The 13,772-nt window shown below is 33.5% G+C and overlaps 1 protein-coding gene across 3 annotated transcripts; it reads right to left on the bottom strand.

Moving 5' to 3' along the window:
- Nucleotides 1-4,967: 4,967 nt before the first annotated feature.
- LOC410705 (synaptic vesicle glycoprotein 2C) lies at nucleotides 4,968-9,218 on the bottom strand. Of its 3 annotated transcripts, none has more exons than XM_016917899.2 (11): nucleotides 9,004-9,218; nucleotides 8,701-8,925; nucleotides 8,457-8,619; nucleotides 8,272-8,393; nucleotides 7,965-8,209; nucleotides 7,713-7,861; nucleotides 7,170-7,341; nucleotides 6,968-7,082; nucleotides 6,742-6,901; nucleotides 6,540-6,667; nucleotides 4,968-6,116 (listed from the first exon to the last, which is right to left on the bottom strand). In XM_016917899.2, exons 1-11 carry the CDS (start codon nucleotides 9,074-9,076, stop codon nucleotides 6,112-6,114), a joined length of 1,557 nt encoding a protein of 518 aa, XP_016773388.1. In that variant the 5' UTR covers nucleotides 9,077-9,218; the 3' UTR covers nucleotides 4,968-6,111. The 3 variants fall into 3 exon arrangements, with proteins under 3 accessions (XP_016773388.1, XP_006571149.1, XP_394182.4); XM_006571086.2 differs by having other exon boundaries at nucleotides 4,968-6,470; nucleotides 9,004-9,217; XM_394182.7 differs by having other exon boundaries at nucleotides 4,968-6,470; nucleotides 8,701-8,922; nucleotides 9,004-9,216.
- Nucleotides 9,219-13,772: the final 4,554 nt, after the last annotated feature.

The following is a 13,772-nucleotide window of genomic DNA, read 5'->3' as shown; positions in this document are numbered from 1 at the left end:
CCTTTTAACGCGAATCTTGCTGAAGTATGAACGATTATTATCCCGATGACCAAGGACGTTAGTTTGCAACTATCTCTTTAAGCAAAGGACTTTCGATGAATTTTAATTATTTTAAAGATCGTTGATGATTTTAGAAAATAAATCGTCAATAAGTGACGATTTCGTGTAAAATTTACATGATGCTTTTCTTATGCAAAAAAAAAAAGAAAAGATCATTGAAATAAAGAGAAAATATGTTAATAAAATAATTTGCAAAATTGAAAAATTTTTATCGTTGACCAATAATGATACAAAACAATAAGTAATTAAGCATCAGAAATTTATCTATATGTATGTACAATAGAAAATGACGTGTCACTATCTTATAAAAGATAATCGTGACGTTGCAATATGAAGCTTAACTAAAAAGAGATTAACAAACCATTTGAATGTTCAATAATGATCACACTTTAACGAATCTAACAAACGTTAACTTTGACTATGATATTTTTCAATAGATATCAACTGATTTCTTACCATTGATATCTATTGATCCCTTTGTCTTCGCAATCTTCCCGATCCTATCAACGGATATTTAATCCCATAATTAGTAAGAAAATATTCACTTCCTATTCCATGTCTCTATTCTATCCAATAATTTCTCTTATCTACGTAAATGAATCTTTTTCTAAACTTCTCAATTTTAAAAGCGATTAGCGGTTTCTTTAAAAAAAAAAACCGTGAGAGAGCATTCGTTTGGAACGAAGTTTCATTATTATGTCCAAATCTTATGGCGAGGATAGATTGAGTCGCTTCTTCAGGATGACAATCTCGTTGACGAGCTGTCATTCGACTACTCGTCTACGAGGACCTGCTTCATCATTGTCACCGGAAGTCCCGTGTGTCCATGACAGAAACGACTGGATATCTCGATAAATGCAAATAGCCAGTTCAATTTCATGTTTTCACTGATCCTCCTCCCGCGTGCACCACGATCCGAGTATCGGATACGTTTATTCTGAAAATATTGGGTCACCAATGAGCTAAAAGATGGAAATACGAAGGCGTATCGATTGCGTCATCTCCATTGGCTATTCTCGTGCCAAAGAAGACTATGACGAAGAAAATCCGTCGTCGGAAGGGTAGGAAGAGTAAAAAGATATTTATCGTGGAACGTGGCTACTCCAAGAGGAACGGTAAATTATCAGAAGAAACGAGAGAACAAATTAGGAGAGAGTAAATAAGAAAGAACTTGATAAAATTCTCTGGATATTTTTGTTCTCACTCATCTCGACTTATCTCGATATATAATTATACCTTATTAATTATGAAATAAGAAATTATTATATGCTATTGATGGAATGAGCGAATGACTTGTAATTTATTTCCAAAACCATTTCATGCAAAAAAGTCCATTATACATTTTATACGTTCCATTCAATTTTAATGCAATCTCAAACAAGACTAAATTCTATTTTAAGCAAGAGACATGAAAGAGACGATCGAAGGTTTCTTCTTCGACACCTTCCCCCTTCGACACACCCTTCAAAATCATACGATATTGCGTTACACGATGGTAAACACACGCTTGCGCCCAACTAAATACGAAGTGGATGCGTTTCGCAATCTCGGCGGGAGATCTCGAGGAGGAGAAAATCGGCGAAGAAGGAAACGAAGGAGTGGGTGAGAAAGAGCGTGGACGAGGAACGAAAGCGCGGGCAGGAACCACGAAAGACAAGGATCAGGAGGAGAGGTCGGTGGAACGGGAAGAGGCGAACAAGGAAGCCATCGTGGGGAGACCACGAGGAGGAAAGAATTGAACAAGAACGGTAAGGAGCAAGGAGTCACACGGTGTTCCATAGGCATAGCGGATCCGGCGTAGCGGTAGATACTTTCAGATAATACTCTCATTTACATAGGTAGGTGCATAAATGAAAAGCAATGCGATGCATCGTGGCGCGCATATGGCGTACGAATTATACATATCTGGGTAAGTGGATGCAAGAATCTTGGTGATGCGAGATTTGCGAGCGTAACGACGATTATTTTCGATGTAGCGTGTTTCGCTAATAACGCGTTTCTCTAAATAAATTTAAACGAATAATTGCTTACACTGGATTGCACACTCGTTGACGCGAACGGTTTCTACATAGTTGATAAGTAAATTACTATTCCACTTAATTAAAATTTTCTAACTGATATTTGCTACGTGTTACGTGCATTCAGATTGATTGTTTATTTAACTAGGATATCTCGTAGATCTCATAAAGATCGTTACAAGAGAGAAACTATAATTTGATCGAAGAAATAGATGTTATTTCTAAGAATCTTCAATATTTAAATTACGAATTTAATGTTAAAAATTATAATTGATCGAGCAAAGTAACTTTGATAATAGATTAAAATTCTTCGTTCTTCGATATATTCGTTTGTCGATCATCGAAATCATTGCAAAAACAGTAGGTAAACTTTGCTCGCATACCAACATTGTTTTGCTATATTCAGAGTTTGTATTCAATTTCTTCGATGTTTATACTCAACTTTTTCTTCGAGGGATTATTACCTCCCTGTTTCCTTTCACAAGGGAGTTGAGGGGAAGATGAGACTTGTTTTATTTTCATCGCATATCTCTCGTAACGATTTCCTCCTCTGGGAAGAAGCTTCAATTTTCCATAAAAGGAACAATTATTTCGACGATTTGCATAATTTCACTCGACAGCGTCAATGTCTCTTTACCATAATGATAGCCGCGCAACCTTTGATCAAGAAAACGTTATGACTTATCGGAGATCCGATTAATTATGTAATTGCAAACCTTATATCTTTTGGCTTTCACCGGTTACTTATTGATCAGAAAGTTCCATCTTCGTTTTGTATTCGTTGCTTCAAGAAAATCCAGTTTCATATCTCCGTTATTATATTTTTTTTTCTTCTTCATCGAAGAATAACAGATCGTTAAAAGAACACCGGTATTCCTTTTCAATTACACGGATGAAGAAAGAAAAATCCATGTTATTTAAAATAGAAGAGGCGATGAGAGTGTTTGTCGAAATGTATTTTCGTGTGCAGTAGCTGTGCACTGGCAAACATCCGGTCGATGGACTGTCTAACGACTGAGACACGGCTAATGACTCGTCTCTTTTTCTATTCCACGGTAGAACTAATTTCGAACTTGCATCGACCATCGTCAACTTCGATGTTAATTAACGTTATGCCGTGACGAATCTCGATAGTTCCGAGAAAATAATAGACTATCGTTCCTTCGGTATTATTCTTCTGATAATTATTTTAACATTTTTTTTTTCTACGATTATAAAAAAAATTTTGTTTAACATTCTTGTTTTTTAAATATAATATTTGTAGATTATTTATTAAAAATTGCATTAATAATCTCATTGATATCACAATGAAGTTTGTGATAAATTTTATCTCGACGGAACTGTTATAAATTAGAGAGTAAAAGGGGCACTGAAGCACGGTCATTCGGCCTGAGGGTGATCGTTTCATATCTTTAACGCCATTTTCTGAAGACACTCGTGCCCAGAGGATATTTCTTTTACCATTTCCCCGAGAAACTGTCAAGTTTATTGCACTTGTTTCCTCGAAACAATATATAAAGGAATAGTTCTATGGGCAGGGTGGTCTATTGGAAGAAAACAATCGCGTAAAATTTTTTCAGAGTTTAAATCTCTTAGACCTTTAAATCGATACAACAATCATCTATCTATATTTCCATTCCAATTTTACGAACCATATAATATAATTCCAAATAATTTTTAAAAAACGTTCGATTCAATTTCATCTTCTATGTTTCAATTCCATGAATTACAAATTAGTCGTAATTTCAAAATGATTTCACAAAATGGATTCAACTTGGGACGAAGTAACCTCGAGAAGTAACCTTGCTTCTTGCGGTCGTACCGACAGATTAGTTTTAAAAGTTTCATCCAAACGAGCAAGGTATAATGAAAATTATCGTTTTCTTCAAAAGAGAAATAAGGAATACACGAAGGATTTTGCGGGAAGAGTTAACAGTATCGGAAGGATCCTGATGCGACTTGCTGCTGGCGGTCTTACCCACGCCATCATCCGTTCTATTTCTCGAGAAAAGAACGATCGAGCGAATAGCGGCCGTGAAATCGCGATACGGACGTCTTCGTGTCCGTAAAGAATGATTAGAGGACCGTGGGCCCATCGATGGAATCGCTTTCACAAAACACTCTGTATCATTCTTATTTTGTTCCCTCGTCTTCTTCCTTGATTCCTGTATCGAATCGGTGGCCAGATCGATGAACGTTCGATAATTGATAATTGAATGAATACATCAGGCTAACGCTTCGAACTTCAATCCATTAATTTTTTAATAATTCGAGGAAAATTCGTTGGGAAATGAAGACGAATAATCGTGGGGATAGAATGCAGCGATTTGAGTAAATTGCATCGAAATCTTTTTTAATTATATTTTAAATATAATAAAAAAGATAACTCATTTAATAATTATATGCGATAGAAATATATTATCGTATAAGGTAAAAATATTAATTGAAAAAGTTATTCGTCAGGCATTTTCCTGGGAAAGGAAAATTCTCAATTATGTTGCGTAATGGTGTGTGATAACGATGTGGCAAATGCGAGCCTCTTGGAAGGTGAACACAACAGAATGAAAAACGCAAAAGCAATGCCAACGTTTTTCCTTATACACGCGTACGCTGCACACTTTCGTTCCGCAATTTATTCGGAATGCTGTCTCAAGCGCCACTTTGGATGCTTCTTCACGAGAAACATCAATGAAACGTACGAGTCAATTTCCACCCTGGTAATTTCTTTTTCTCGCGTGATTCCTTGTGTGAATTATTGTGCGATTCCTTTTAAAGTTGCATTCGTTACTTTCGAATAAAAAAAGTAAAGTGCGTAGTTGAAGTACGAATTATTCGAGCGCATTCGTTTAAAATACAATATGATCTTGGAATGTAATAATTACTCGAGCAAAGTGAGTACAATTTCTCTTTATTATTCGTACTTATTGTCATTCGTGTCTCGTTAATTGTATCACATTCAATTCGCCATCAGATTAATTAAACAGCTTATCTTTTTCATAGATATAGATCGTAACTATAATGCCTTAATTATACTCACAAATATTGAATTATATAGGTAAAATGAAATCGTGATCAAATTAATAATAAATGCGTATTATATTAAATTATTCTGAATATCCCAGGGCTCTATAATCTTAAGAATCTTAATATACGTATTAATCTGTCAAGATAAAATATATGTCAGTTGAATGCACTTTACACAGAAAATTCCTAATTCAATTCTGGATATAAAAAGTGTCCATTCCTTTGAAAAACGATAAAACAAAAACGAACAAAAATATTAATATCAAATGAAGATCACAAGATTGGTTCCTTATATTTTAAATCACACAATAATTAAAAATCCTTTCAATGTTTCAAAGATAAAAATATGTGAAAACAATTCGACAAGTCCAGCTTGAAAATCCCCCTAAGAGATTTAAAATTAATCATAATAGCATGCAGATGATTGCATCGCAACAAGATGCCTTTCTCTCATTGTAATACTCACGGCGATTTTTATGGCCACGCGTAATTACTCGATCAACATGGTCGGTTCGAAGGTGTCGAGATCCCGGGCGCTTGATAAAGCATCGTCCACGCGAAACCTCCACTTGAACAGAAGCGTAGTAAATAGTATTTTCTTACTTACTTAGCGAGGGATCGAGAAGAACGAGCATGTGGGTGAAGGCTGCGGCGGAGGGCTCTCCAGGATGTGTCGAAAGTGAAACCCAAGGCCCCCGTGGCAGCTTCGTGTTCACGCCAATCGAGGAACGCCACGGTTCGTCCTCGACGGGCTCGATCATTGTTTTAAATCGAGATTGATCTCCTTCCCCGGTTGAAAATGTGACCGTGAAGATTGTCCAACTGGAAACATCCACTCGTTCATTGTGTAATATTGTTGTCGTTGTTCCCTTCTTTGAACGCGTGTTCTCTCGCTTCGATAAATCTTCCATTATTCCCTTGTTTTCCATGTTTCGTTTTACGCTTTCGTTGCGCAAAATTGGCGGTTGTTTCTTAAGAAGACGATCGTGGTTCCTTTTGGAAATTTCGATTATGCTAGAATGGTTCAAGGATGAGCATAATTCCCCGGTTTGAACAACGAGGTCTATAGGTTATTCGAGATCTATCGTTCAGAGTATATTATATGAAATGGAAACTCCTTTATTGGCGATTTATTCGAGTCACGTATAAATCTATTTTATTTTACACACTTTCGACCTTAGATTGAATTGACCTTTTAAATTTGATATTAATATATTGTCTACATAATATATTATTTAAAGAGTTCGATGATTTTTATTGAAAAATCGTTTCGAATATTCAAAAGTGAACGAAAATAAAATTCGAGACTTTTCTATTTTTTCGCTCCCTTTTTGAACAAGGGTAGATAATACGTTAAAATAGAACAAACTGCAATAGAGAAGAATTATAGTATTTTGGAAAAAAAGATGAAAAAGATTGGAAGAGAGAATGGCTTACATAATATGAAGCACGCCAACTGGATCATCGGTACAAAGCATCCTTGCGCCAGAAGAATTGGGAAAAGAATATTTCCACAGATCGATCCTATCCTTCCAACCATCATTACGATACTCACTGCGATCGCCCTAGTTTTTCAAAGAAAAATTTTCATTCTATCTTATATTCTTAAATTTCAATTTGGATATTTATTGTATTTAACCTTAAAGAAGTTGGGAACATGATGACAGTTGCAGAAACAATGATATTTTGAGTATTATTCGTGAATCCAATGAAGAAACTTGACAACAATAACGTCAATAATGAATTAGACGACCAATAGAGACTAATTATACATATTAACGATATTCCGTAACAAATAGCTGCAATCAACAATGTTATCGTTATTAAATTAACTTATATTACAAAATTATATGATGAATTCTTACCTAATAAGATTTTGTGTCTCAAGTAATTCAATATGAAGCTACTTGAGAGAAGAAAAAAGCTTCCTAAAGTAGATATAATGATTGTGTTCACGTAAACAGACTCGTTGACAACAATCTAGAATCATACAAAAAATAATATCATGTAATGTAAATTTAAATATAGAATTAAATTCTATAAAAAAAGGAATTGTAAGAATCCTACATTTTTACACGTCGCGTTTTCTTCAATATTTTCAGAAGCCCTCAAAGAGGTTGTGAAATCCAAAATTTCGCAAAATGTAGATTCGTGTTCTGCTGTCAGATTGTAACTCAATGGATCGAAATTTTCTAGAATCGTGAACAATTGAGGTTGCCACAATCGAAACGTGTTGGTTCTATAAGATACAAAAAAGTAAATAATTATAAATTTGACTTATTATTATTGCTTTTCTTGGAATGTTATTTTTTGATAGGATTATTATTTCTTCACTTTGTTTCTCACGTTTTGCGGATTTATTTATTATCTCCGTTTTACGTCATATCACTGATAAATAAACGTCATATATTTATCCGTTTTCTCGTTTTTCTTTACTGCGATGAAATGTATTTATATAGATAAAGCGAACACTCGTCGTATCACACATTGAAGAATTTAGAATTTGGTTTTTGATATCTTAATTGATTTTTAATAATTTATTTTTAGAAATCGAAATAACATTATTATACATCATAATTATTAATATAGATAATAAAAGAGAACACTTACGCAAACATTGACCCAAATTGCATGAAAACGACCGAAAATAGTCGAGACAAATACGGATTAGTGAAAATCATTTTCTTCTTCATATTTTCATCGTGATCAGCATTATTTGATTCTTCAGTGGAAGGAGGATCGTTTTGCAAATATTGAATCTTAGATAGAAATCATCATCATATAGATTTAATTATTTTTTTTGAAAAAGCGATAGCAAAAAGTCAAATTTATTAATATAATCATTCCATAGGATATTCTCACCGGATATTGTTCCGGCGGTTTGCCCGTGTTTATGCTGTAAATCCTCTGGAAAACTTTCAACGCATCGTCCATACGATCTTGCGACATGAGAAACTTTGGACTTTCCGGAAACATGAAGAGACAAACAACACCGATCAATATTGGTATACTACAGGCAGATAAGAAAAATCTCCAGGAATTGTAGACAAATGCTCCGTCCCAAAGAACGATGGACCACTCTTGAGGAATGATGATCAACGCGAGCGCTGTAACATGAAATGATCCAAGTCGTAAATAAATGTTTCACAATCTTTCGTATACGTCGTACCTGAACTCACGATATTTCCAAGCGTGATGCTGAAACCGATCAGCAATGGTATCTTCCCTCTTCCTTTCTCTCCATAGAATTCAGAGGAGTACGCCACGATGGAAGCATGAGGACCGCTTATACTGACGTGAGATAATTATTATTCTTACCCGTAATAATAAGATTAACATCTCTTTCGAACTTACATGAAACCGCTAAGGAATTTAAAAAATAACAACATCCAAAAATTTTGCGATAACCCTGACAAAATGTTACATATACCGTCGGCTAGATAGCCGAAGAGAAAAACGGTTCTTCTACCTTTGACATCCGCTATATAACCCCATAGAGGACCGCTACAGACCATTCCTAAAATAATCCAACGTGTAATTTTAATATTAGAATTAGAATAAAGTATCTTTGCGCGTGAAAAGATGAGAATATACAAACCTATGTATACGATAGCAGTTAGGACACCCTTCTGATAAAAAGTTATTTGCAGATCGCATTCTGCAGAAGGAAGAATGATCCCAACACTGGAAGTGTTAAGGCTTGTTGACCATGACACAGGAATAATTGATAGAAGAAGGAAATACTGAAACTTTCCATAACCAGCTGCGGTAAGGGCTCTCTCGAAATTTGCAGACTTCTCCGTTTTATTTTCTATATCTGCTACTTTACAAATAAAATTTCTTTACGAAAAATCTTCTCGTATAATTAAAATATTTATTTTTTGCCGAAGAAAAGCCTCACTTGAATCAATTTTACTCTCTTCTGTTGATTTATCTGGAAGAGTGACGATACTAATTGTACGTTCGTTCGACATTCTCGTAATTTTTTCAGATTGTCCGTGATTTGAAATGATTTACACCATGCGAACTCGCTTGAAACTTGCTTCTCGTAATGTTATACGCCTTCACCAGTCGTTTCTGGATTTAATTGTCGGAGATACACCATATCTCACAACGATTTAAATTGAGCGAACTGATGTAAACTACACGAAGTATTACCGTGACACGAACAGTAGTTAAGATATTCACAAATAATTTTATCTCGTAAAAAGATAATTTATCACCAACGTTATATTATCATTGACGTAGTCATAACGTAGTATGAATAACATAGATGAATTAATAAATGATAAATTTTATAAAAAGATTTGTTTTATTTTAAAATAATTATATAATTTATGCATTGTCAATCACAACCTTTTCTTTAATTTATGAAAGAATATTAAGAAAAAAGAAATTATATCGCGATGCAAAATTAAAACATTATCTTCTATTATCTAAGTTGAATTCTTTGTAAATTCTTACAAATTAATTATATTATTTTTTGTATTTAAAGTAATATAAAAAGTTTATATCGTCTTAATGAATTTTATATCTGAATTCTATAAAATTATAAAACATTCTAAAGAAATCAGGTCATTGAAATAAAGGTTATCCAAAACTAATCGAAATACATTAATTTAAAGTAATTTAGATTTATTATGATTATTTTGCAATCGCTTAAACATCGTTTAAAAGTGATTAATAATTAATATAGTTTTTAATATGTTATCTGAAGGTTATTGTAAGATTATTAAAACTCATTCTAATTTGTAAATGTAAAATCAGATGGATTCAAAAAGATTTAAAATATATATTTCGTTTAATTAAAAATTAAATTGTAATAAGATATATTGATGATAATTTTCTTACAACTATTTAAATTATATCACGATAAAAATCAATATAAATAATCAATATTAATTTTTTATTTAGATTTTCTTTATTTTAATACTATTTTTTTCTATTTATTCTTGTCTTCTGCTTTATCCTAAATGATTCCCAAATGAAATGGAAATAAAAATCGAAATTTAAAATCTATAAATTATACCTTATAATTAAAGTGAGTACAAAATATTTTCAGAAATAAATTTTCTCGTGGTAAAAAGAATAGAGCACAAACAAAAAGAATGCTTTGTTCAGGATAATTAGCAATGCAATTGGATAACTTCGCGTTAACGATCAACAAATTGTAGTCATTTCTTTTAAATCGCGGTAACTTACACGCTTCGCGTATTTTGACAGCAACTTTTGTTCTTTTGTCTTGGGCCGATACAGGAAATATCATGTCCACCCTGACCTTACGTCCGCGATACTAACGGCCAGATATTCGTTGAAAACGATTGAAGCTCCTGCGAAACTAGTAGCCATTGTTCTCTCACGAGAATCTCGATTGATGATACGAAAAAGAATCCAAAAAATTGTAAGAATTTTAACGTTTCGCCCAATTGTTGCCAAAGTTCCTATCCTTTCCTTTCCCTTTCATTTCTCGTCTCTTACACAATTATTCCGATCTTTGATATTTCTCAATAATTCCAAGAATTTTTCCGATAGTATTTCTGATGGAAATGATTAATATAATCTTGTTATCTAAATTTCTAATATATTTTCTTCTTTTCTACGTGTATAATAGTTTGCTTTCGAAACATTAAATCTTAAGCATATTTAACTAACAAATGAATTTTCACTTGCTCATCGTCTGCAAATGTGCATATTTATCGAAATAAATCTCTAATAAAATTTCTTTTCATTTCGTTAGCATGTATACATATATGCACGTGATTTGTTAATCACATTAGATGTGTTATTCTATAATGACAATTTCTTATAAGTTTAATTTTTATTCAAAAACTTCCACAAGTACATTTCTTATCAAATAAATATTAAAATTATATATAAAAATCTAATTATTACTACAATCAAATCAATAATATGATTCCATCATTTTTCTTTTGATTTTTGAAGCGCATTTGACGGTAAAGACGAAGAGTCATTTTTTGTGATTTGTTCATTAGATTCTTGATTGCCGTTGCACTTTTCTTGGCTCTTTTGATATTCCAACGGGTGCATGTACTTCGACACCTTGATCGAAAATAATTACAAGGTCATTTAGTCGCAAGAACGCGAAGCTCGTTACTGTGGATTAATTAAAATTTTTTGTTTTAAAACTCGTTGGAATCGATGTTTCGTGACCTGCTTTTTAAGCTATCCCGCTACGATTCCTGAATTTCAACCGAGAAATGAGAATTTTTCACAACTGCATACGTGCATGTTTATGCTAATATTTCATATATAATCTTTTTTTCTTCTAAATTAATTAGAATAATAGTTGATTGGCCGGTTTAAATATCGATGGCTTAATAATCAAAGTCAAGGAATTTCATAATGCCACGCGGCGGACTAACGCGTACACGTATCTTAATATGAAACGAGAGGAACACGTTCGATCGAGAGCACAGGAAATGCTGCGATCTTTCCTTCTTTCCTTTCTTTTTCCTTTTTCTTTTCCTTGCGCGCTTGCGTGTAGAGAGGACAGGTAAGTATCATGGATATGCACGTATGTACACGAGCATTATCGCGTTCCTCGGTTTAATACGCATACTTGCCATTTAACCGCGGTAAGAAATGGTTTCTGTTATTCAACGGCGCACGTTTGATTCCGATCTAATGTTTGCGATCTTTCCGGCATCGAATCTAGCGGGATCCGTAGCGGTAAAGGACGATTAATATAAGCAGAAATCGTACGTCAGGATAATCAATTTTTATCACAAGGAACTCGGTCAGAGGACGGAGAAAACGATGATGCGACTATGTATCCGATAAGAAGATTTGTGCCGGCTATTTGCGTTTCCTTCGCAACAACATTGAAAATTAATCGTTTCACACCCTGGATCGATAGTACAGCGCGACACCGTGTACTTTCGTAGAAACGTTAAGTCATCGCACAATTATTCTAAAAGAGGTTAATTGCCACGAAGCAAAGATAACTAGCGTTCGTACATTTCTTTCGTAATCACTTTTCCACCGAATTGCCGCGAAAATATTTGTGAAACAAATTCAACATTTCCGTTTCGTGTCGTTAATTGATATGATCAAACCGCTTTTCGACCCCGTTGCACTCGCATTTATATACGTATAAGTCGATTGAAATTCGAATGTCTCGTACGTGTCGTTACGGGTATTGTGAAAATGTTATTAATTGTCGTTGCACAGAAGCGATATACATATAAATCGCCAGTCGAATAGGTACAACGCATCGCGTGATACGAACATCCGATATCTGAATACGCATCGGCGATGCAACCACGCTGGGGCGTGTAAGATTTTATACACGTGAGCAAGGAAGCACGTGAAACGGAGGAGAAATACCAAGGGAACACCGAACTCTCAAGAAAGTTTCATCGGTATGATAATTAATTGTGCATTGACCGTCATAAATCTCTCTCATCTAGCCGCGTATTAAGCAAAATCTTTTATGTGAAACACTTTACACGATCAATGTGCACCCTAATGAGCGAACTCGACGCTATGAATTAATGACACGGGTGTTAGCGAGTTATTCCGATAAAGCGGCTTGCCAACAATTAAATCGAACGATGATTCATAACTTGGTTAAATTTGTACGATACTCTATGTTTTGTTCTTGATGCACATTGCTTCTTTAAAGAATTGTGATTAATCACAAGTTATGATACAGGTATGAAGTAATTTTGTTATATACGGAATAAATGTTTAATTACTTGTTCTTCGTATTTCAAATGACCCTTAAATATTCCAAACGAAATTAAGCCAATAATGGTTGAGAGGATTAATCTTTGTATCTGAACTTTGTCGTAAGGCCACTTAACCATGATATAACTGAAATGATTTCGCATGATTTTTACCAGATAAATGTAATAAATATATGTATATATACTTTATTCGTAGATATATAATAAAATTCTTACTTTTAAAAACATATTATTCGTAATATTCATTTATATTGAATATTAACGCTTGATAAAATCAAAAATTGATTTTACAATAGACTTAGAATTTATGTTTTCATCGCGTGACTGAATATACAAGTCTTGATTAATTTCGAGATCGATATCGTTACTCTCTACTGTTATATTCAGTGTTATAAATTTAGAAGCATAAATATACGAAATTTTTATTTGTAAATAGAAATTAAAATAGAATGTTGCGTGTTTTCGAAATCATACAACATAAAATTGCATTCAATACTAATCTCGTATGCATAATGACTTTATCGTAATCCTCAATGTCGTTCAATATCGCGTTTATGGGTTCATTGATAAAAGATACATAGACACGCGTGCGAAATTTCACCGTTATTTATATAACATTACACTTCGTCATTGGTTTTCTATACTTTTTTTTGTCCCTGATTCATGAGATAATTTCTATTTCAAGCTGAATATAGTCATCGAGTTATATTCATAATTTTCCGGTGAAAAAACATCTTCATCTATCGATCTACCGTTGGTAAAAATGATAAAAAAAATTTTTAATAAAATTTTTATTTGTAACAATAACTATTCGATATTTTCTTTATTTTAATCCGTTTTCGAATTACTAAATCGATAATTCTTAATCATATATAAAAATGCGTAGATAATAAATCGTTAAAATACGTGATTGCAATAGAGGCGCCTCGAGGCACGTATAGTTTCAAATTTCGTCGTAAGA

Source organism: Apis mellifera, linkage group LG1, assembly GCF_003254395.2.
Source record: "Apis mellifera strain DH4 linkage group LG1, Amel_HAv3.1, whole genome shotgun sequence".
In the NCBI taxonomy this organism is placed as follows: Eukaryota; Metazoa; Arthropoda; class Insecta; order Hymenoptera; family Apidae; genus Apis; species Apis mellifera.
Note: the sequence above shows the minus strand (reverse complement) of the source record. Positions and strands in the feature narration are given on the sequence as shown.